Here is a 26,767-nt window from a genome sequence, read left to right on the forward strand (position 1 = left end):
TATCAATGGATGCCAGAGTGCAGAGGTTTGGAACAAACGATTAACTGCCAAATTCACGAGTGGCTTCCAAATCCAAGTATAATAAATGAGTTATTCATAACAGATAGTACATATGACTGTACAACAAGAGGCCAACAGTTTCTGTTATTTGAACTCAGGACAGAATTATCAGAATCGAATTTTAATGTTTGCCTGTGACGATAGCATAGGGGTTCTATGATCGTGTGATATGATATTTTCTGATGAAACTTTCAAGACTATATCCTAATCCTTCGCCCTTTTCTTCACAATACACGGGAACTATCTTGGCTTTGTGTTCACCCTTGTATTTCGTTTAGAACTCGCCTCACACAAGATACTTATTTCATACTTTGAGCAGATCAAGAACCAATGTGCTGATCTTGAAGTTCCAGTTCATTTCAAGAGCTAACTATAATGTTGGATTATGAATTGGCAAACGTGAATACCGCCAGATGATCGTCCCAGGAACCGATAGTAAAGGTTGTTTATTTCATTACAATCAATCAAATGATCTGGATGTGTTTGTGACCATCGTCTTAGAAGACTTTATGATCAGGTTGATAACTCTGTTCGCAAAGATGTTACTCTTATGGCTCTGCCACTTATCCCTTTTGAAGATATACAAAACGTCTCTGCAGAGGTGAGTGGCCAAATTGATGAATGTATTGACGATATAGTTACACAACTCTGGAAGGCATGCAGTGAATAATGTGATTTAAGGATGACACAACCACTTTCAATATCTAATGGTAGTACATCATGCTTCCATTTGGAGATTCCTGTAGTGTCTAAAGCAAGAAGAAAATGAAATCTGGACACAAATCACATAAGCAAGAGGGGGAGGGAGGTATACAAAAATTATTAAAGAGCCTGTCAATAAAATATATATTACAAACCGAAGACAAACTACCTACTACAAATGGTGAGAAATTACAATATAGGGTGATTCACGAAGTTTCACCGCCTCTTAGGGAGAGCCCTCCTGAGGTCAAATGGAGCAAAAAATGTAAAAATAAAAAAAATAGGGTCTGACTTATAGTTAAGTCGCTACAGGTTATTGAAAATCTGAAAGTAGAGGCAAAATTTAATAATATCACTACAGAAAACACAAAAAATGGATACAGTTCCCACTCTTGTAATTGCTTACTTGTTATAAACTTCATTCAGCTCATCAAATCTTAGTTTTATAAGAGATTTTCAAACGTGTCTCCTTCTACCTACACACACTTGGTCGTATGCTTAGAATAGCATGTGTCACTTTCCTTAACTTATAAGGGCTGTTCCTGATGATTTCTGCAGTGTCCATAATGCGCACAGTCAATTCTTCATGTGTGTTTACCTTAATCTGGTACACAAAATCCTTCACCCACCCCCATAAGCAATAATCAAAAGGTGTCAAATCTGGGGACTTGTCTGACCAGGGATGATGACCTCCACGACCAATCCAACAGTGTGGTTTTAGGGTTAATATCTGCTCATTCATGTAAGTTATTAATGCCATCCTGTGTGAACTGTAACTCATCAGTTAACATATTACAGTGGTAAAACTCTACCATTTCCATTTAACCAGGTGCAGAACTCGACCGTGGGCTTGATTTTGTGGCTCTAAATGTTGCACTTCTTTAAGATGATACATATGCAGTTCATTTACACGGAGTGTCCTTTGACCAACACCGACCCACTGACCTACACGTCTTGTGGTTCGAGTACTGCATTGTACAGCATTGAGAATATTCTCTTCTTCTGCTGCATCATGTTGTTGACGCCTTTCATACTGGATACGAATATTGGGGAGTGAACAGTTTGTCTTAGTGTGTTAAATGTTCCACTAATAGTCTTAGGATTCACAATCCTACAATTAGGATAACAGCAGTGATATTCTGCTGCAGCAGCTGTTGCATTCCCCTTACACACACCATAAATAAATACTACATCGGCATATTCCTCAGTTGTAAATTTATACGGCACCTTGAGGCAATTAACAAGCTGCTAACTCCACAATGTATGACTGTCAACGGAACATGCGTCAAATGACTCTTCATGCATTGCAAAATAAGTGCACTGACATTTGAGAGCTCTATTCACATCAACACGTTTATAAAATCAATTATTATTCTTGAATTATGTGAAATAGGAAAAATCTTTATTCAGAAAATACATTCCAAATCACTTCAGGAAAATGCTTCATTAATGGCAGTAAAACTTCCTGAATCATCCTGTATGTATAAAGAGTATGGGGAAATATTGTCATACTTCAGAATTAGAAGGATTGGCTATTATCTTAAAAATGAAGCACTGCCAGAAGAACAATAGTGTACATTTTATATAATACCAGTATCCAATAAAATAAATTAGAAATATTTTGAAATGGAATTTTGTCTTTAGCATATTTTGATGTGAACATTTTACATCATGAACAGTTTGACTTCATGGAAATTATGGCATATGGACATTTCATCTTATAGACAATTTAAAATGGAAGAAAATGAAAACAATAAGGTAATTCACTATGAGGAGAATTAATAAATGAATATCCTGTAATTTAAATAAAATTAAACAAATAAAGTAAAAGTTTAAAAAGAGAAAAACTTTCAGCATAATATGTATTACAAAAATTGGCATCGTATCACCTACTTTAAATAATAACAATGGTATTCACAAAAGCATATTAAATAATGGAGAAGGGAGTGAGTCGTCAGGGCATATCTAAACACTCTGATATTATATATTTAACCATCAGGTGACACGGTTTGCAATTGAAGCAAACACGTGCATGCAGACAGACATATATTTTCGTAATGTAGTAAGTACCCCTATGTGACAATGTGAACCTGTGTATCTGATAATGCAAGGTATGTCTACACTGAGCTCGATTATATGGTGCCTGTGAGCAATGTATGAGTACCTGGGACGATTTAATATTAAAAGAATAAATATAGCTGAACTTACCGTCTATACCGTGACATTTTATATTATTGCAAATTCATTATTATAAATCAAAGGCTAGTTATACACAGTTCAAATTTCAATAACATCACGACAATACATAGTCTTCATACGTAGTGATGTATTTTTAAGAAACAGAATGGTGAAAATGTGCTTTAAATTGTAATTGATGAGTGGCAAACTCGGGTAGCCTTTACTATTAGTCGGTAGCCATTTATGCCCTTCTTCATTTAACTATGAATTCATTTATAATCATATTTTGGTAGATTAATAAACAGTATTCTAGTGTACAAGAATAACATTTCCGTACTTACACTCTTACCCGATCTCTGACGTCACTCATCTTGCTCATGACAAGAATGCATAAACAACCAATTCATGCATGAAAGTCATAACAACCTACCGACTAATATTGAAGGTAATCCACAAATTTTCAGAATGCAAAAACTGGCAGCTAGGGCCTAATGTAGTTACATGTCCATAGGACGTTAACTTAGTTATAGGCTCGAACTTCGTTCATAAACGAAACCCACTGCGTGGCTTCCCAAATATAACTCATCTTCCACTCAATAACTTAATACAACATTTTAAGTCATACACGACAAAATTTCACATCACTTAACAGAATATGTAATCGTTTTCAGTTATGGTACCAGAAGAAATAAGATTAGTGCTTCAATTTAGAGATCTTTCCTGATAACTGTGGAGAACACCTTAAAAGTATTTAGAGAATACAAGTACACTCATGCTGTTATATCTGTGGAAGGATGCAAATTATTATTAGAATCCACGATTTAGTACATAGAAAGTTACATTATGTATCAAGACAAAATGATTTGATACACTTCAACTGAAAAATAAATACTAAAAGCTAAAAAAAAGTATAGGCCTACGCAACACCATGGTATACAAATTGTAAATTAATTTAAAGAAACATGGTGAAACATTTTAATTTTTAATACGATACTAAATTTAGGGCACTCAAAGAATGGCTCTGACAGTTCTATGAAATTAGGAAAAAGAAAGTTTAGGAATTTGATCTGCCTGTACCATTCCTGTACCATTACAGGATTTTATTTATGACCTCAAAAATGCTGGCATGAAAATTTGTTACCTGCCTCACAGTGAATCAGCTCCAGTTGAAAAAGACAGGGCACGGCTCTAAATTACGAGGAAAAAGAAGAAGAAGATTTACGTTATCACGGCAACTACTGTAATTCTACAGAACAGAAGAATGTGCTTCAATCACCTTAGGTGTACCGAAGTACATAATACACGTCTGTTATGTGGTTATTATTTCTGTCTCTTGAAAGTTTTAATTTGTATTATGGCTAATATTAAGTACAGAATAGTATTTATGTATCGTGCAGCTTATTCATATAAGTACACCTTAGACAAAAGACTAGACAGTATAAAGTTTCCAGCAGTTAAAAGTAGCAGTGGTCAGTGTTTGTTGACTACAATATGGAGAACTGTCAGAGCCATTCTATTGGCATTCCCATTGTGAGCTCTTTCCTTACTTATGCCTTTATGACATGGTTATGGTTAATGTGATAGTAAGTTATATTATATTAATGTATTTAATCTTTTTTAATTAAATGTCATATGAGAATGCATATGCAGTTTCTTATAACCTTTCATGTGAAGTTCTTTTTTAAGTTCAACAATGGTAAATCTGTTCATATTTTATAAAGAAATAAGTCTAATCATTGGAAGATTTTCTTTTGAGTATTTTCACTTGAGTAAATACGTCTCAAAAGTACAATTTTGAAACTTGCAGCTTCATCTTCATATTATTAGAAAGGACGCCCTTGAAAGAGTTCATTATACTGTACATTACTACCACATTTAACTGGGTAATCTAAAATATTTGAAGAAGATTGTTGTTTAACACTCCTCTTTATTCAAATACGGTACAGGTAGTTTAATGTCGAACAGTATACTGCAATAGTTAGTACTTGTTATATTTTCAAGAAATTTGTTCCCTCGTCAACCACACTAAGATGTATCTCCAAAAAAGTCGTCTTAGGCATATTTAAAAGAACCACCGTAACAAAGATCAAAAGGAAAAGAGTTCAAAACGAGGGATATTTACAGAAAGTGACATATTAAAGAAAACCTTTTCCTTTCTCTGTTTAATACTACAGTTTGTATGGAGAAAGAAAGACAAATTTTAGCACGTGCTTTCCAATCACACTCTCTCTCACTGCACTCTGCTTTAAGGTCATCAGTAGCAAACAGAACGTCTAGTAGCCTATCTTATTCTTATAAGTAATAACAACACTGCAATATTTTAGGCTGTCATGGAAAGGGGCATAGTTTTTGGCTCTTTCCTAAGTACCACATGGGTACACTCCACTACGTGAGGGTAATTTAGATGGAATGTCAACACTGCTCCTTTTTTATTATTTTTAGATAGTTAACTATCAAATACTACGTTATTTACCGTCAATGGAATTGGTGATAGCGAGATGGTATTTTAGAGAGATGAGGCCGAGATTCACCATACATTTCCTGAAATTAGCCCTACAGTTGGGGAAAACGTCGGAAAAAACCCCAGCCAGACAAACAGCCCAAACTGGAATCGAACTCTCGCTCAAGCACAGCTCAAGATCAGCAGACAAATATGCCTGACGCTTGAGCTGTATCAGTGGCTATGCTGTTCTCGGCGCATTTGTTAAATGTGAGGTACTTTCTCTCACCATACGGACTGTAGACTTACTGATCTTAGTTTCTCCTATTTGTAGCTAATAGACAATAATGTATATTTCCATCTCAGTGTGAGCAAATTATCACCTACATTTCCACGGAGGTCATACTTACTGGAGTTCAAACAAAGAAGCAATTTCACAGCCCTCTAATATAAAATGAATTGAAGCAATTAAGCACACAGGGAATGGAGATGATAACAGCCCTACCATTTCATTCCATGATTAGAGTAAACGAGACAGAAACAATGTCAGTCATGTAATTCTTTTTATTTATATGTTATAAGAAGATGTTTTCTATATACTTATGTAGAGTAATGCCTTAGAAACTATACTGTACAAGAATTAATTTCAATATGAACTAAGAATTTTGTTTTAAATGTGTTATTTGTCAAGTACAAGGTATTCAATGAAATCCAAAAAATCGTCGTACTGTTTTATATTTGACTTGTATTTCTCTGTCAGAAGCCACAAAACACTGTGAAAGGACAGGTGTATTTGTCTATAAATATACCAGGTGTTTCAGACTAACAGGGTCAAAATGATATAGATGATAAATAGGTCCAACATGGGTATTTTGAGATAGGGAACCAGTGGTCGGAAATGCCATCTCAATGCTCCATAAGCTCTTAAATTCTCAGGTGAATACTGTAATAAGTGTGTGGAACATTTCCTTAAGCTGCTTTATTTTCAAAATGTTTTAAAACTCATAGCAACTGTTCGAAATGACATTCATTAACCAGAAAAATGTAGTACAATGACGCAAGAAATTCTGCAGCACTCCAAAATATCTCTGGTGTTTGTTGTACGACAAGACAGGCAGCTAGGATTCTAGCAACCAATTCCTCGTCAATTTCAACTAGAGTTTCGTAAATTAGGGATTTGATGTGCCCACAAGGGAAAAGTCCAGAGGTGTGAGGTCTGGTGATGGCCAAGTGTGGAAGTTCCAACATTTGAAGAATATCACATCCAGATGACGGCGTGTGTTGTTTTGAAAGCTGTATTCAAACTTTGACATGACAGGCATATTAGCAGGTTTGCATATCCATCAGGCACTAACCCAGAAGTTTAGCGTTTAATTAATACCTTAAGATGGCATCTCTAACCATTGGTTTCCTATCTCGAAATATTCATGTTAGATCCTATATCATCTGTATCGTTTTGACTATTAATCTGAAACACTTGGTATATAATACGAATATTCACTAAAGGCATCAAAGAGACCCCTCACATTTCAGGAAACTTAACTTGTGCTTTTCTCACCACATCTGCATTTTCACTATAGCCTATTACTACAAGCAGAAAAAGTAATACAATACAATTTGGAATAAATATCCACTCATCTCTTTATTTCATAGGAAAGTATTTAAAATAGAGTAAAAGGTTGCGACATTTATTTAACGTAGGAAAGTGAACCATAAATGTTGCATATTATAGCCCTACATTACTTACATACCTACAAGCCGCTTATTAAAATATTTAATTAATGAAAATTTATTAATCCGGTAGTAAGTTTTAACTGAAATGCTTCATGTAGTAATATACAGTAAGTTAATTTTGAAATGTATAAACTAATTTCCACAGTCACATATTTGTAACATATTATCACCTAATTTATTTTTTCTACACGTTTTCCCTTTAGAGTTCTGTAAGGCATATTTAAAAAACATATTCCAATTTGTCATAAATAATAAAGTCACTGCAAGTTCAATATTATTACATTCTTACAAGATTACAAAAAATATTTTCAGCTGCTTCACCACATTTTCATATCCCACACAGGTATTTTATTATATTCGAACCCAAATTTCTGTGTTTACTTATCACAATAGTCTGCCGTCAATGCTCTGACCCAGTCCTTCATGACTGTCTTCAAGATTGAACGTTGAATTTTGTTCCACTGTATGTTATTTGCTGTTACTTGAAATTTTTCCTGTCTGTAGTTCAAATGAAAACCATGTGACCTGTCAGGTTCAAGAGAACAGTTTTTTTTTTTTGGGAGGGTGGCACTATGGTCCATTCCTGCAACCTAAAAGATCTATTATGCTTACCCTCGGGCTAGCCATATTTCCAACCCACACCAGCTGACAACACTAAGATTTGCTGCATATGTAGATTTCGAGCAGGCAACCCTCAACCATTCTTAGACCAACCCCTTCCATGCGTCGCCAGCTAGTGTTCGGGGAATGATGTGGAATGATAGTGGAATGGAGACTGGACGAAATGTTGATATGTAATATGCAGAAAAAGGATAACCTCGAGAAAAATGTCAACTGCGACCTCGTCTGCCACAAGTGTCACTACGTATTTTTGAAATGAAAAATTCCCAGCCTGTTAAATACATATTACAGTATATATTCAAGTTAATAAAGTGCAAGGTTCAAACTGCTATTTAACACAAAAATGTCTTTTTATTTCCAATGCAACTCAGAACTTGACAAAAGGTCATTCTCTTAATACATACAATATATAAACAAAGGTCTGAAATAAAAACAGTAAGTAATAAATAACAAATTGTGTTAAGGAGAAAGTTTTGAAGATGAGAATTGTCCTTGCTTTCTTGCATATTTCAAAGTGAGCAAAGAGGGCTATCCCGAATGCCAAGTCTGTGTAAAAGATAGGTAAGGCTATCGTACCCTGCAACTATTGTGACATGTGCAGCTGCCATGTATCTTGGATTCATTGGAGCATTATCAGTTATAATTTTCCATGATTTGTCCTTTGTTCGTTCCATTCATGGAAGAATATAGCTGATGATAAAATATAAGTGGTAAGAAAAATGTATTAAAAGATGAAAACAAATTAACGGTTTTCCAATTGGACTTGTTTCATTGATTTTTCGTCATGCCCGTCATTGTACAATACATCTTTGTGACGTTCTTGGCCTTCATAAGAACTTCTGGAGTAGGTTCAAACTTGCTGACATTTTCTTGACAATGATGATCGAAAAGAGTGTACCATTCAGCCCCAAATATGCTGTGAAAGAAATTTTATTTTTATTGATCATAGAGAAAACCCTCACTTGCAATGTATTTGAGTGGGACAGGACAAGAACAGCTTCAGCTACCTTTGAATCATGGAAGTCAAAAGAAACATCTGCTATTTCTTTTGAGAACAAGAAATCTCAAACTTTGTCCATTCGACGAAGCTAGAAACTATAAAAATGCTTGTAAATACTTGTTAGAAAACTGTAGTTCACACAGAAAGTGTTGTAAATGTTCCCTGTTCTCTTTCAAACCCATGTTTACACATTTGGACATATTCCGTTATATGCTCTCATGTAAGTAATACAAATATCACGAGGTCACCACAGAGTTGATTGTTGTACATAACCAACATATCATGTCTTAAAAATCAGACACAGCTTCATAATTGGTATTGTAAATTGGTAATAAATATTTAAATTCTCAGTACTGGAACTTTATGCATACCCTATTACTCTCTACACGAAATACAGAGCGTTCGCCTACGGGTGAGGCCAGGAAAGCGGCATGTACTGATACGCCGCTTTGTGCGCGCAGTTGTTGAGACATGCTCGACAATCAAGGTCGACAAGTTATCAGTTGTGAGCCAGATATTGCAGTATTTAACACGTACAGTGCAGTTCCTTGACACAGCTGCTTAAATATTCAGCATGTGTGTAAAATTGGTTAACAATGCAAACGCAAAATTCACGCTTGAACAGAGAGTATTTATGTATGATGCATATGTGAAAATAGAGTCATGTAGAGAGGTGCGTAGGCAATTTGAAGTGAAATATCCAGGTGCTCCAATTCAGGGTAGAGAAACTGTTAGACGTCTTGTTAACAAATTAAGGACAACAGGGTCGATAAATGCTACAATTCCTAAGCGAAAACGAAGAGTATTGACAGGAGAAAAAATTGATGAAATCAGTGCATCATTTACACGCTCTCCTAATAAATCTCTAAGACGTGTTTCACAGGAAGTTAGTGTTTCAAAAACATCAGTCTTTACTGCTGCCAAACTTTTAAAATTAAAACTCTACAAAGTATAGTATAGAAAGCAGAAGCTTATGGATAGACGATTCCCGCAAGCGACACCGCAAGCAGGCCGCTTTCCTGGCCCCACCCGTCAAAATATTAGAAGTGAATTAGAATGTCATATGAATCGCAGACACTTTTTCTTCACTTTGAAGGAAACCTTGTAACTATGACACGTCATATAGGTACTGTAACAAATCCGAAAGTGGTTTCGGTTCTTTTCCATTCTTACAAAATTTATTCCTTTAATAAGGGACATCAAGGATCAAGTAATCGCAAACTATAAAAGTTCCAGTAACTTAAAAAAAAAATAAACTCATACCATAATTAATAATAAGAACTTACGATGCAGGAATCAAAACATTGGCACCAAACTATTTTGAAGAGGGATACATTTTTTTAAAGACAAATGTATGAATACAGGAAGTGAACATACATACATACATACATACATACATACATTTGATAACCTTTACATATGCGGTTTTTTTTTTTTTGCATACCACTCAGGATGGATTGTAGCATTGTCCTTAATAGTGTTTAGTGTAGTGATTACAATCCCAGCAGTTGGATCCAAGGTTCGCAGATTCAAATATGGACAAAGGCAATGAATTTCTAAGTCCTTGGCACAGCTTCCTCTGGGAAGATAGTAAAGTTATGGGGGTCCCTGACAGAAGACTCCAGAAAAAATTTTTCTGACATTTCTCGCCCACATTTAATAACCTTTGTACTTGGAAATGGCACTAAGTCTATTACTTTTACTATTACTACTATTTTGTTAATGCACCTCGTACTTAGCTCAAAATACCTTTCTAATTTGATATTTATATTGAATGATTTCAACTAACACGCAAACATTCTCATGGGGGCAGATAAAAAAGTTAATTTCTTTTCTTCCATGATATTAATAATATAAAAAAGTGCTTATACAAATTTTGGCCACTCGAGCACAATTACGAGATCCCCCAAGAAAGTAAGTTTCCCTTGGGTCGTTTACAGAAAAAAAACATAATTTCATGGAAAGATTTATTGGAACAGATACAGATATTGTTGCACTATTTTTCAACATATTCTCCACCGAATATGAGACATCTGTCATACCACTGAATCAACTTTTGTGTCCTTGTGTCATGTAAGCAGGGTGCGCATTAAGATTTCTGATAAGAGGGGGGATAGAATCCTACATAGGGAACACCAGACAATATTATTATTATTATTATTCTCATTAGATATGGCTTAACACTTGATCGAACTGAGTTGCTTGTCTTGCATCGAGTAATTCCTAAGTTATTGACTGTTGTCAGTTTGCCGGTGATGATAATACATCAATATTATTTTCTTTGCTTACTTTATACATTATAAAGTATACTTTATTAGAACAATTATATTTTGTGAGAGGGGATAGAATTATCCCTGACAGGGATGTTAATATGAATTTATGAGGGGGGAGGGGAAACTTTTCAACAGAGCGGGAAATCCCCTCATCCCCCCGTTAATTCGCACCCTGCGTGTAAGTCTGTCTGCCACCTGCGATCGGAACCAGTGTGTGACAGCCATCTGCACCTCTCTGTCGATCCCACAGTATGAGAAATCTCTCAATTCCGGTGGGGAATGTGTTGAAAAATAGCTCAACAATTGCTGCATCTGTTCGGATAAATCTTTCCATGAAATTATGTTTTCTTTCTGTAAACGGCCCAAGAGAAACTAACTTTCTGGGGGCCCTCGTAATTGTGCTCGAGAGGCCAAAATTTACATAAGCACTTGTTTTGACATTAGTAACATGGTGGAAGAAAAAAAAAACTTTTTTATCTCCCCCCATGAGAATGTTTGCTTGTAAGGTCTGAGCACCAATTAAATTGATTAAGTATGTTCCATTGATTGACTGACTGAATATAAAATGAACTGTTTTTATCAACAAAGTGAACTAACGGATTTAGTAACAAGTTTCACTGATGCTTGAAAATAAGATGGAACAGAAGAAATCATTTAGCAGACTGAGGAATTCCAGTAACGTAGAAACATGATGATCTTCCATTATTAGAAACAACAGTTTGAAAACATAACTTTTTTTTATCAGTTATCTTCTAATCAATGAAACTTGGTTTAATAATATTGGTACACAAATAATGTAGGAATTTTCAACATTTGAAATGAAAACATGCAGCCAGAGATGAGTTTTCTATGTGTATGTTTATTCTAAACTTCTTGTATACTACTATACAGTACCAAATAATACAATTATTGTTACTTCAATTAGAATCATGACGAGTCAATAATGAAATTTTTTTATGGAAAATCGAACTACTTCTTGACATCCTGTGTTTGACAGTTATCCTTGTCCTATAAATAAAAAACCTTGAGTCTAAACAATGAATTTACTTAATCTTTGTTAAATAACGATTATGTCAGCTTACTGTATGAAAAGAGACTGTACACACTGTATATTTATATTGTCATTATACTGTACTTTAATTTCAGTGTCTTTAACTGCAACATTTCTGGACAGCGAATCAAACTTAAACTTGGGGTGAAAGCTACAGAACTGAGGTGTAGAAAAGTCAGACTAGAAAGATTTAACTAGGTTTCATTTCAAATTAATGTCAAAACAAAAAGCTTCTTTTGGAAAGCAGCCGACAAATCTTGCACGGCATACTCAATACAATAGTAATTACTATTCTCACATCATCACCTCTGCAGCTCTCTCCCAAGGTTCTTAATTTAATAGTTTAATATTATATTAATATATTCATGGTTTATACTTACATACGATTGTGATCATTTTTGTAAGCAAATATAATGTAAGTTTATCAAGACATAATTCCGAGTTTTAATTTGTACATAAATTAGACTGTAGCTATTCAATTATCCCAGCCATCCAAGGCAATATAGGCAGTGACTTTTATGTGATGAAGACTGGGTTCAGATTCGTAAAAAAACTAAGACTTGTCACAGAAATAATGTACCTCCTCACTTCGGTACTCTTATATTTTCCCTGTAATGGGAAATCCTAGAAAATATTGTAATGCAAGAAAGCAAATGAATGGCTGATCATGACAACAAACTTTTTCCTACGCTGTATGTTCATATAATACCATTAAACAAGACTTTTGACATTTGGCTTTTGTAGATACAGTTTAAGAATTCTTCAATGACAGCTTGTATTCGTGTTCTCTGTCAGGCGTTTCTCCACCACAGTGTATTTTTTTAGTTGGTTATTTTACGACGCTTTATCAACTGCTACCACTGTTCACTTTAAGTTCAACTCTTCCTTAATTGCGATCTTCTTCAGTTACTTGAATCACTAACGATCACTGTTCACTTATTCCAACTAATCTAAGTGAAAATATTACTGCTGCATTATTTTCTACAATTACACTTCATTTCCACTCTCACTTTTCTTATTAAATTTGGTTCGCTACTTACTTTTAATCACTGCCTGGCTATTATTCCCTCACCTTTCCGTATTTTTTATTATTTTCCCTTATTACAGTTCCTACTTTCACTATCACTTTCCAGACACCATCACCATTTTTACTTTATCACTTTACTTATGTTTCGTTTTCCTTTGACAGTGTTTTGCTACTTAAGCACCAACCTCTCAACTTATAACTTTTCTGTCCCTTACTTCTTCCCATTGATGTACTCCTATCTGTTGGCACTATCTTTACTTCTGCCCACGCCTCTCTGGAGAATCTTATTTTCTTATCTCACTCTCTTTCTCTTCCTTCAATTTCCTTTGTAACTGCTGACCCAGATTCCTCCTTCCTACTGGTTTCACTGACCCCTTTTTTTTTTGCTGCTCTCAGCTCCTCTTGGACTGATGTCGGTTATTCCATGTCTACATGATGACATCATCACCTTCTTTGTCCATTTGTCTCCTTTCCTCCTCGGCAGCTTGCTGACGTCATCCCCGTCTGCTGCTCTTGCTATGCTTTGCATTTTTTCCTTGGTCCCTGTCCTCACTTCCTGGTTGCCGAAATCCACTGTTGTACTTCATCAGTTACTTTTCTTTCCTGTGTAATGACCTCTCTTTCTTCTAGTTTTTCAACCAGTTCTCCCATCATATGTTTAAATACAATATTCCTTATATCCTCTTTCAGATCTCTTCTCCTCTTTTCATTTACATTTGTCACTCCCTCTGCATGATACAAATTTTCTAAGCAGAATTTCACATTAAACTCTCCCCATTTATCTTCAATTTGTCTCTGTATGATTTAATAAAATGACAATTTTTTCTTGCAGCCTTCATAAAAGGAATCAATATTCTTCTCCTGCGTCTTAGTCATATTCAAAATCGTGTTCCTACCTAATATTTGAATTTTTTAAGTTCATTCCTTTGCTCAAAATTTTTTCCTTTGTCATTAAACTTGAGAATTTCACCAGAATCGGTCTGTTATCAAGACCTTTCCCTAACCTGTATGCTTCTTGTAGGTATTTACCCACCACTCATATTAATCTTGAACCAATCCCAGCATACTTTCATTAGTCTCGTATGTTTCCAATGCATGTTCCTTCCTCCTTTCCTCGATTTAAAAAAAATAACGAATTCTTTCTTCTCTGATCATATTCTAGATATTTCACTTTACTTTTCATTTTGTCGTTTTCCCTCAGGAGAGTTTCCATCTTCTTGTAGATCTCTTCGATTCTGCTTCTAAGTTTATTACTGATCAACTGTATCCTTCAGTATTTGCCATTATTACACTGTTACATGATGTCATGGGTCAATGCCTTTACTATACTGCTTCCCCACCGCCAGAGTTCCTTAACACACTTCTATACTGTTCCACTGCTTGCTGTGGACTGATTTGTAAGAACTCATAAAAGCCTCATATTCAACTCTCCAATTCGGAAATATAAATATAGTACAAAGTACAGTGATGGGAAAGACCTTGTTTCCAATGTTAAGCAAGAATCAAAATGAAAATAAATAAAATATGTTGTTATCTAATGCTGAACTTTGACAATGAAGCCATTAGCGCTCTTGCTCTCCAATATTTCTCTGTGGTGGACCCATCAGGTAGAACTTCACAGGTTTGTAGATGATCTTCAATCATTTATTCTTCTTTGTTGCATAGAGGACAATTTGGATTTGTGTAAATTCCTATTTTAATAGAATAGAATAGAATAAAATAAAATAAAATATAGACCTCAAAGAATACCGTCAGTACAGCAGTTTAGTTATTTTTATAAGCATTGATTTATATAAGCTTTAACATCAACAGTCATACCGATATCATGTGTGTAGGATCTTTGGGTATATCACAAAACCTACTGAGTACTGTTGAGATTGTTTCTATTGTCGTTTGTGCTCATTTACCTAACTGATACAGATTTTGTTTTAGGGTGTATATTTATGATTAAGGCAGTGATGAATCATGTTATGTAAATTTCCAATTCGATATTTGCCTTAATGACTGAGGGAAACCATTAAAAACTCATCAGGTTGGCTGTCAACGAAGATTGAACCCAGGATCTTCTGAATGCAAGTTTCAAACATTAGGCTACTGTCTGAGTCATGTCACTCGGTTATAGCAATTTTAATTAGCCCAGCAGAGTTTGCGCTGAGTCTCTGAGATCCAGAGCACATAGTTTACATGTTCTATGTTACTAAGTAAAAACACGGTTAAACTTCATTTACCCCCCCCCCCCCCCGAAAAAAGGACTGTATAATAACCTTTAAGATCATCTTTTTTTTTTTAATATCTAGATTGGGTCTAACAGACCCGAAGCAAGCATTTATGCTAGGAAAATATGTGCAAGCTCTGCCGGATTAATGACTTACTGAAATTCATAACTTGGCTGTTCTCGAAGTGTTCCATGCATAGACGACAATTTGCACTCAAACATTTTGTATTTTATTTTAGTAAGTTCTCTCGCCAACTAATTACCTGTATAACCCATTTTTTACATCTGAAATCATTACAACAGAATTTTACTGAACAATTAAACAAAATAAAAACATAAAAACCCGAAACTTAACCATGTTAAGAACACATGTGAAGTGTAAGTCAGTAGGCCTGCAGTAAAATGTATATGGATTTTTTTTCTTTGGAGAAAGTGAAAAAATGCAATTCTGGGTTTCGTCCTTTGTTGTTGCTGCAATTTACAGCCTGTTTTTGTTCTTGCTGCAATTTAAAGTCTGAACAGTATGGTGCCTTTGAATCCTCCATTCTTCTAATAAATCTTTCTCTATTGTATCATCACCATAACATATAAACAGCTGCCTTTCCCAGTAGCGTTACTTATTTGCCACTTGAATCGCTAGCTATATGCAGGTGCATGTCTGTCTGGCAGAAAAAGTGGCAAAGTTTCCTTACTTCTATACTGTGGTTATTATGAGTCATCTTCGTCATGCAGTACAAAAGAAATACCCAGAACTGTTGGACAACGCTATAATCTTACATGACAATGCTAGACCTCACGTAGCAGACAGAGCTAGATGTTCGGTTGTTATTTACAGTGTTGGGAATGGGATGTCTTACCACCCCTCCCCATTCTCACGATTTTAGTCCTTGTGACTTCGACCTTATTCCTTCATAAAGTAAAGAAGCCACTGCTTGGGAAAAGCTTTGCCAACACTCAAGACATTCGTAACTGCAGTTTGGCATGAGGTAACACATTAGCAAATCTCATGCAGCTGATGGTATTTTCAGTCTTCCCCATCGACAACCTAGAAGACAACTATGAAGGATGTTAAACAGGTTGTACAGACCCAGAAACAAAATTTGGGCCACCTGAATTTTCCAAGTTCCAGTTATAACATACTGTGCATGCTGTGCCAAATTTTGTTTCTGGTCTGTACAAATTATGCCAACAGGTTGTACGAGAATAAAACGATGATTTCAAGATATCATGTTTGTCCTTTTACCCTACCAAAGATTCCTGCATCCATACCCCAAGTGGTGCCAATTTTAAAAAGTACACGTCATACACTTAAAAATGTATATATTAAATTGTCTGCATTGCAGCATTTTTGACAGAAAAAAAAATAGGTGCCATGACTTATTTACATTCTGCTGTCCCCATTTTAAAGCTTGAAGCAATCGCACCATCTGGAAACTTCAATTTAAATGTCTCTAATATATCTGAACTGACATCTTGTTATCTATTATCTTTAATGCCCAGAGGACTTCCACTCTTGAAACATCCTCTTTAGTGCAAAAAGGTGCTACTGATTGGGTATTTGGCTCAGATGATGATCCTGCATTGTCATTAACATTCTCTTTTTCACTTGTAACATTAGCACAGGCACAAAAAAGTTTTTCAATGACGGTTGGGTCCATTGATTTTTAATTAAATTCACATGAATTTCACCTTTTGAATGAGATACTAGTGCTTGGTGCTCGATACTAGCTAGATCATAAGTCTTTTTACAGATTTTGCAATAAGCATTGAAATTGACAGGTCCCTTATACAACCAGTCAACAAACTAAGAGTCCAACCATTGAACTTAGTTTTCTTTGAAGCCATAATTTGTATTCTTTCGACTAATTAAAACTTGAACAAACAAAACTGAATTGAAGATACTGGAACAAATATAAATAGTCAAACTAGTGAAATAGAAAAATTATAATGTCGCCTGTTTTCTAGTCACTGAGCACCAATGAACAATGCAATATACAATCCACTAATAGTTCTGAGAAACTATTGAAACATTAAATATAACAGTAAATAAATGGAATATTTACCTACCCAAGATTGGCCAATTCTAGCTGACAGCAGTAAACAACGAAGATTTTTCTTCATGAATCTTCATTATTCATCTTATTCAGTTGTGTAATTTTTAGAGCACTACATGTCAAATTCCAGATTTTTCTGCAAACCGGAACTGATTTCCAGCATACTTTAAATAATTTCCTTGATTTCCTCATACAAATAAAAATTTCTCTGACTATCCAGGTCTATGTGAACCCTGTCTTCCCTGAATAATTTTAGTTTTAAACATTGTTTGACATTTAAAAAAATTATATTCTAATCTACGAATTTTTAAAAGCATAAAACTTTGTTAACAGTCAATTTAGATAAACAACATTTACATAAATTCTTGCTTAAAGACTTCAAATAAAATAGCCAATATTTTTAAAGGAAATGCTGAATGTTAGTAGGCCTACATAATTCCTAAATGAGTGGTTCCCAAAGTGTGGGTCGCAACCCCCTGGGGTAGGGTCATGTAAAGAACTGACGGGATCGTGAGAAGATTTATAAAATAAAACAAAAAAACGCCCTGACATATATTTATGTTGTATTTAGAAACTTAAACATAAAGTTGAACACAAAAATTAAAAAAAGATTCAGTAGTTATAAAGTAAAAAATAACCAATGTGATAAATGTGTCTGTTTTTGAGAAAGCAACTTCTCACCTAGTTCTGAGTAAAATTATCGTTGTTTTTCATTTTACACGAAATTATATTTTACGAATGAGTTTATGTACCGGTATGATAGTGTGGGGAGGAGGTCGCAAACAAAAGTCTTGCCCATAAGTGGGTTGCACCTTCAAAACGTTTGGGAACCACTGCTAAATGAATTAAATATTGAATACTAACAAAATTTACTTGTGATTCAAAAGCATCACTTTATTGAACGAACTAAAAAACAAGTTTTACAATGAATCTCAGGACACTGTAAGATTAATAGAAATGAAGAAATGAAAGGGTGCACATGCTATCAACAATTTTGGTGTGGGGATTACAATTAAGACATAAAAACATACATTTGGCATCTTATAAATTCGAAACACGTATTCCTTATGTATTACAACAAATTTCTATTCTCAGCAGCGTCAATAAAAGGTTCAATCCTCAATCTAAGTTGTCAGTGGAAGACATCTCACCAAAATTACCAGAATCCACTCCATTTGTAAGAAATGTAGTGAAAAAACATTTTTATAGGCAGATTTTTCTTGAAGTATTTCTGTTTTCTTTAGGAAAATAATTTCACCAGTACCTACTCCATTTTAATCTTCATGCTATCCACAAAGTTCTCCAAAACTTGTAAAAAAAAAAAAAAAAAAATTAAAGTTATAAAGTACAGATATGATCTGATTTTACATGATAAAACTCTAATGATGGATCCTCTTAAGTATTTCCGAAACATAGAAGAAATTACAATTTGATTCAAAGAATGACAAATACAAAACATTTCTTCTCAATCCAATCATTATGCAAGCTTCAAATTTCTTATCTATTACATAAATACTTTCATTTATGACTCGTGTAAGAAAAAGTGACAGTTGAATTTTTTTTCAGAGGTCATGCTCTGGGACTCAACGAGTTCATAATCTGGAAACCAGCCTGCCTAAACACACCAGACTTACGTTTTTGAAGCTTATGCAACAAAATCGTGACAATTCTCTTGCAATTGAATCACATCATGGAAGTGAAAATAAATTCTCAAAATATGACACCTATTTCTGCAATGGTTACTGCATCATTTTTTTTTTTTTAATTAAGCAGAATATTTAACAGCTATCAGTACACTTATAGAGAGAATCTTTTATGTAATAATCTGACTGAGGAGTCACCTTTGATGGGACTGGTGAAAGTGTCTTATATGTAAGAGAAAACTCAGAGTCATTCAGTGTTCCTCAATAATCTTTTGTACGTTCTCACAAGCAAACATTCCCACGGAAGCAGATAAAAAAAAGTTAATTTTTTCTTTCAACATGTTATTAATGTCAAAACAAGTGCTTATAGAAATGTTCACCACTCGAGTGCAATTACAAGGACAAGAAAGTAAGTTTCCCTGGGACTGTTTGCAGAAGGAAAATACAATTTCATGGAAAGATTTATTGAAACAGATACACCAATTGTTGAGTTATTTTTCAACATATTCCCCACCGGAATTGAGACATCTGTCATACCTTGATATCAACTTTTGTATCCCTGTGTCATAAAAGTCTGCTAGCTGCGATCGGAACCAGTGTGTAACAGCCGTCTGCACCTCTCTGTTGATCCCATGGTATGACAAATGTCTCAGTTCTGATGAGGAATATGTTGGAAAACAGCGCAACAATTGTTGTATCTGTTCCTATAAATTTTTCCAATGAAATTGTGTTTTCTTTCTGTAAATGGCCCCAGAGAAATTTTATTTTTATGGCCATTGTAATTGCACTCAAGTAGCCAAAATTTGTATAAGCACTTTCTTTTGATATTATTAATATGGTGGCAGAAAAAAAAATTAACTTTATCTGCCCCCATAAGAATGTCTGATTGCCTGTCTGATTGTCTTGCTTTCTTTTTTCCCCTGTACACAGCAATGACGATTCATTCTGTATTTTTTTTTGTCTAACATCTAAGCAGTGGGAAAATTCTGCAAAAAAAAAAAAATAAATAAAAATAAAAAAAAAATAAAAATAATAATAATAATAATAATAATAATAATAATAATAATAATAATAATAATAATAATAATAATAATAATAATAATGTCACAATCATAAAAATTTAGAATGAAGTTTTCATGAGTACCTGTGTCGAGTACGGATACTGTACATAGGTATATGAACAATTTCAAAATAATAAATAAATATTATGTCTGTTGCTTATGGTCAAATTTTTCGTTAAATTTATTGTTCAAGAAATTTATTGAATTTCACTGTATCATATTTCTGTTGTTCACGGTAAAGCTTTAGTAAAACCGAGTTTAGTTTAAATGTTGCTTCCAACTTTTCCAAAATAGAATAGGTCCTACTTTCGTCAAATATTGTATGAAACCAACTAATCAGCGAAATGGGTGTGTGGAAGCAGCACTATCTGCTGTGCAGATTGTGAAGTTCAAATATAAACATTAAACATGGCTGACTATAGATGGAACAAAGAAGCTGCGAGTCTTTTACTAGATGAATGACAATAACAGATTTCAATTGAGAAAACAGTACAAAATATTACTCATAGGCATTAGAATAGAAGTGAAGAGAAGCGACTGAAAGCATTTTGTAATTTGAATTTAGAGTGGAATGAAGGGTGTGAAATGGACATGTAAAGTAAGAAATGAAGCTGTCTGGGTAAAGAGGCTTGGTCACTGAAGAAACTGCTCACTCAAGGATGCACTGGAAGGAATGGTGAATGTTCGAAGCAAAAGAAGATATCAAATGATAGACATTAAGATATATGGATCATATGTAGGGGAGAGTCGGGTAGTATCGGACAGTGCGTTTCTTTCATCTACCACCATATGGTAGTACCTGAATGACATGATTACGTTTCTCTATGCAACATCACAGAGCGTAACCATGTCAATCAGGTACTATCATCGTGTGGTAGATGAGAGAAACTCACTGTCCAATATTACCCAATGTCCGATACTACCTGACTCTCCCCTATACAGACTAAGAGGAAGGCGGAAACTAGGGAAGATTGGAGAATGCTGGGTTTGCAGTGAAGAACCTTCCTTTGGGCAGAAAACTATGAATATATGAATGAATGAGATAGAAAGATGAATAAATTTTTACACGTTCCTAGATATAACTTAGCTGCACTGAAATCTTAACTAAGAAAATTCTTTAGATGTCTATCACAGGAAAGAGATGTTTACAGATCATTAGATCATACAGCAAGAAAATTACTAAAATTTAAACCATATAAAATAACAATTATGCATTCTTTACATAATCGTGAATTTTATAATAAGAGTGCAATACTGTGACTGGTTTTCAAGAAAAATTCAGATAATGACTCAGATTCTCGACTACCGATGTTTTCATGTGTCATAGTTCAGGCAGCATGAATACGTCAATTCATACACCATCAGACACTAGTCCACAGAAAATAATCTATGTTATTCAGGAAATTCTACAGAGTGGCATACGAAAAATAGCCCATGTCAGTAAATGGTAAATACACAAGCAAAGTGACTGGTGATGCACAAATTTAAGGTTCTCAGTCACCTAGTACCGCATGTTCTGTGAGATGGAACCATGCCTCATCACTCATAAAGTATTGGAAAGGATCTTATTTGACCCGTGATATTTGTGCTATTCAGAAGCCAGATGCAGTAATCCACAAGTATGCGACTGATGGGCTCCTGTAATTGTTGCACAGCCACCACACGATATGGCTTAAAATGTAGGCTCTTTAATACACTTGGTATGTCCTCCTACTTACGTATGCTTGTTGCACCAAATTACGTGTTGACTTCGAACTCTGAATAATCCTTTAGCGAATGTCATCAATAACTTCTGGGATGCGAACTGAAGGGGCTTCTCATTTTTTGGCATTATGCACAAATAATCCTGAGTATGTCATTTACTAACCAAATCTCCTGTACAGATCTCTTTACTGGTTGGCATCTACCCGAAAAGTTTAAAATTTCGCAGGTTTCCTCAAACGAACCCACATTCTCACATATGTTTGCACAATTTGCACTTTTTCTATTGAGTAAGTAATCTTGCAGAATGTAAATAGAAACGTGTGATTCAAGTGATGTAATGAAATAAACTGCTGATAGAAGACTGCCAACTATCGATTATTGCACAAAATTGTCCAAAGCTGCTGCTGTTTGCACAATACGATAAATAATGGCATTTCAAGTGGTCAAATATCATAAATTCATTATTCACTCATTCATTCATGCAAAGGAGAGGTTGACTACTTTTTCATGTGCCACCCAGTACTTCGTAATAAAAAGATTGCTGTATGGTGCACTTTTAATGCAAGTCACATAATGGTGCAACTTTTTTAAAATGCTATAAATATGGTTGAATGCTATACGAAACAAACTGTAAATCATTTTGTGCCAATGTTTTTTTAGTTAGTTATTATATGACGCTTTATCAACTGCTATGGTTATCTAGCATCTGAATGATATGAAGGTGATAATGCCAGCAAAATGAGTCCAGGATCCAGAGCCGAAATTTACCCAGCATTTGCTCTTAATGGGTTGAGGGAAAACCCCGGAAAAAACCACAACCAGATAACTTGTCCCAGGATTTGAACCCGGGCCGATTCGTTTCATGGCCAGGCACAGGCACAGTGGTGGAATGCAAATATTAAATGAAGAAGTAAGACAGTATGAATTTTCCACTAAGATAATATGGTAACTGAATATTCAGTAAATACAAGCATTGAGAGAGAGGTACTGCAAGAAAAGTTTTTAAATTATGACATATTACTTAGTAAAGAAGCATGGCAAACAAAATCAAAACATTTAATGCTGTGCCATTTTTACTTTTAGATAAACTGAAAAAGAAAATGTACAAATGAAACTGTTGCACTTTATAAAATCTTCAAAAAAATATTCTCAGGGAAATTCAACAAATAATGTCAGAGAAACTCCAGTGGGTCAAAAGAACATTTACTGAAGGTACAAGGCCTGTGTTAAGGCAGGGGAACAACATTTTCAATATAATTTATAAAGGAAAGTAGAATGAAAATGTCTGTGACATATTTCAGTAAAAATATCCATTAATAGTGCAAGAATCTCCTCTGCTTCTACTGGGTTACTCACCTAGTGCACAAAACCTGCTCCTCAGTCAGACCATATAAAATATTCCCTGTAATTCTAGTATAATATAAGCTATTGAAACACTCCCAATTTCTTCAGGCAAAGTTCTGCAGCTGCAGTTTTCGCTAATTGCTTCCGTCTTGAAGGAGTTTCTGGAATGTATGTTTGATCTCTCACAGTTACCTGAAATAAATTTAAAAATAATTAAGCATACATTAATCTCCTCACTGTTTAAAGACATCGGGAACAAAAATAATATGATGAACTAACTGAGAATAGTCACAAATGTAACCAATCTAACACAAAATCGATTAAAGATCTTCATGTAATAACTTCATATATTGAAAGTCTTCTTCTTCTTTCTGCCAAGGATGGGTAGTTCCTGTTCCGAGACTAATGAAATAATTGTAAAGTCCATCTCATTTGTGGCCATACATCATCTCGTTTGACTTGAGGTTAATATAAAATAAATATGCTTGCCTTGAAAATCACTCGAGGGGGGGGACATCCTTTGTACGTGCCTATACTATTTCTTTCAACAAATTTGTTTGTTTTAAGTTCCTTCCTTATGTCATCGTTTCTCATTCTATCCCTTAATGTGACTCTCAGAGCGTACTTTAAAAACCTCATTTCTGATGTTTCTATTCTTCTTTTACCTTATTGTCTTATCATCCATATTTTGCTTCTGTAGCATACTTAAAACCGGTTTAGACATGTTATACATTCTGATTTTTAGATCCTGTCTCATTTATACATCCATTTAATTTATATTTCTGGGCATTCCCGTCTAGATGAGCATTAAGTGTATATGTTAAAATAGTACAGCCAAGATATTTAAATGCATGGACTTGTTCTATTATATCTGAATTAATTATTATTTTTGCTCTTAACTGAAATTTTCCATGTATGGCCATTACTTTTGCCTTTTTTGTAGAAATTTTCATATTATAATCTGTTTAATTTACTCATAATTCCTATAGACAATCTTCTGAATTTGTTATCAAAATCTGTTCATCTGCAAAGAGAACAGTAGGTTTATAAAGTGTCTGTTTCCAAGGTAAATGTCTTTCGGATTTATCATTTCTCATTCCTCTAGGATCTTATTTATATAAATATCAAACAACAAAGATGAGAGGCCACGCCTCTGCCTTAAACCCTAATTTCTCATGTTTATTATCTCTACTGACTGTTATAGTTGTTGCATCATATAATGATTTTACAGCATTTATCAAGTTCGTAATGTTCCATAATTTTGTTCTTAGAACTCTGTCATACACCGTTTCATAGTCTACAAATAGGATGAAGGTTGTCATTATTAAATTCTTGTCCAAGATTTGTTTTATAGTATAGACTGCATCATTGCATGACCTCCCCTTCCTAAATCCACACTGAGGTTTTTGCAATATTGGTTCAGCTATGGGTTGCAATTTATTTTTAATCACTGTTGCATAATTTTTATAAGCTGAGCACATTAAGTCTATTCCTCTGTAATACTCGCATTTGTTTCGCTCACCCTTCTTATGGATATTTATAATCAGACACTTTCCATTCTTCCGATATTTCACCCATGCTCCACAACTCATTTACCGGTAGTTGTTTTTTTTTTAATTTCCTACGTCCGTTTTGAACAATTTTGAATTGAATCCGTGTACTCCTGGAGCTTTTCTGTTCTTTAATTCTGTCAATGCATCTTCTAATTCTGCCACAGTAATTGCGTTCCATGATTTATACACATAATATCTGTGTTGTAGGGGTCTTCTTGATTTTATAGCAATTTTTTGTAATAATTTCTGCATTCTTCAGTGGGTACCGTTTCTGTTTTTGTCTTATCTCTCTTTTCTGATCTTAGGGTTTTGAAAATTTTGAAACCAAACCTTTGCGAACCTAATATCATGTTCCAGCCTCTTAATAAATTCTTTCCAGCTCTTTCTATTTGATCCTCTAGACAGTCAGCATAAGACAGCTCATTTTCTTTTATATTCAATATAATCTTCATTCCTCTTACTATTAATCAATTTCAAATATGTTTTCTTCTTATCTTCAATAGCTACTCTGAGTTCTTCATTCCAGATTTTCAGTCTAACTGCATTTCTCTTCCTTTGTTTCCAAAATCTTCTTTTGCAGTCTTATTAATAGCAGTTTTGATACGTTGTCAATTTATATTTATGTCTCCAGCTCAGTCTTTTAGATGTGTATCCAATCTCTTTTTATATATCTTTATTACTTTGTTATTCTAGCAGTTGGATTTTATACCTTTCCTCAATACCTTTTCCCTCTGATCATATTTATTTGGTAATTCTATCTTGGAGAATAGCAGGTAAATGATCTGTACTTCTGTTCCTCTATATGATCTTGTGTCTAAAACATGTGGGCATATCTTGTTGTTGGCCATTACACAGTAAATTATAGATTTCCTACCTCTTTCTGCCCTCGTATATTTGTGTATTTGTTTATGCTTGTAAAAACTGTTAGTAATTCTTGAGTTGTTATAGGAGCAAAAATCCCTTACATTACTTCCATTCCTATTTATAGTGATTTCTCCATGTGGCCCCACATTGGCATAGCCTCACTGCCTATCCTTGCATTTATGATCACATAGTCATTTTTACCTGTTTTATTTAAACATTCCTGCAAGTTCTGGTAAAATATTTCGTTTTCCTGATATTTTCCCTCTGTGGGAGCATATTATACTGCAATTATATAATAATGTGACCTACCGGATTTGAATTTCGAACTAATCATATGTTCATTATACCATGTATATCCAATAATTCTTGTTCTTAATTTCTTTCCCATAAATATACCAACTCCTGCTGCAGCTCTTCTATTTTGCTCTACTCCAGAACTCAAAAATATATAATCATCCATAATATCTGATCCTTTAGTTTTCTTCTTTTTTTCTGTGGCTATTAATATATCAATTTTCCTCTTTTTTTATTTCTGAAATTATTTTTGATATCTTCGGATTTCTTTCCATTACATTCCGAGATGCAATTGTCAAATGTCCCATTAAGAGTTGTCCATTGTCTAGCGTTTTCATTATCCATATTATCCACCCAGGTATTTCCATTAGTCTGTTGAGTAATATAATAAACCTTGTATGCACTACCAGTGCTTAGCAAGGTTGACCTTCAGTGGGGCTGCCACCTCAAAGCTGAAGGATCCAATTCCTTGGTGCACAAATCCTGCCAGGAGGAGTGCCCCAAGGGGTTCCTTGCCCTTGTTATTCCAGGCATGGGTCTTCTAATCTCCTTGAAGATTGGGTACCTTTTCTGTATGATTAGTCTTGCAGGAAACTTGTTCCATCTTGCCCAAACATTCGTGAATTACCTTCACCCATAACACTGGGCAGGGGTTCTCATTATATCCTGAGAAACCAGGTCCTGAACAGAACTTAGTCATTAATTAGTAATTACTAATCAGTGTTCATCCCCACAACGAGAACGCATCTGATAAGAATTACTCAACTGTACACACTTACAATTAAAGCCCTCTGTATATGTTAGGCCGGGTTAATAGTTTTGTCATACTTGAAAGGAAAATTAAAAACCTCTAAATGCTAGAATTTCAGGTTAAAAGAGACATAAGGGCAGAAATTTGTGCATAAAATTTGAACTCAACAGTACTAAAATTATTGAGTTCTGAGTCGAA

General features: G+C 34.6%; 1 protein-coding gene across 4 annotated transcripts in view; it reads right to left on the reverse strand.

The window, feature by feature from the left end:
* LOC138706073 (uncharacterized) overlaps window positions 1–26,767 on the reverse strand; it is a 62,729-nt gene that overhangs the window by 24,273 nt on the left and 11,689 nt on the right. The window contains exons 4-5 of one of the 4 annotated variants that reach the window (XM_069834994.1): window positions 23,120–23,299; window positions 6,494–8,651 (exon numbers count right to left, since the gene is read on the reverse strand). In XM_069834994.1, coding sequence (XP_069691095.1) covers window positions 23,189–23,299 — 111 coding nt within the window. In that variant the 3' untranslated portion in view covers window positions 6,494–8,651; window positions 23,120–23,188. The other 3 variants (XM_069834995.1, XM_069834993.1, XM_069834996.1) reach the window with 3 other exon arrangements.

The sequence above is a fragment of the Periplaneta americana genome, chromosome 9 (genome assembly GCF_040183065.1).
Source record: "Periplaneta americana isolate PAMFEO1 chromosome 9, P.americana_PAMFEO1_priV1, whole genome shotgun sequence".
NCBI lineage: Eukaryota > Metazoa > Arthropoda > Insecta > Blattodea > Blattidae > Periplaneta > Periplaneta americana.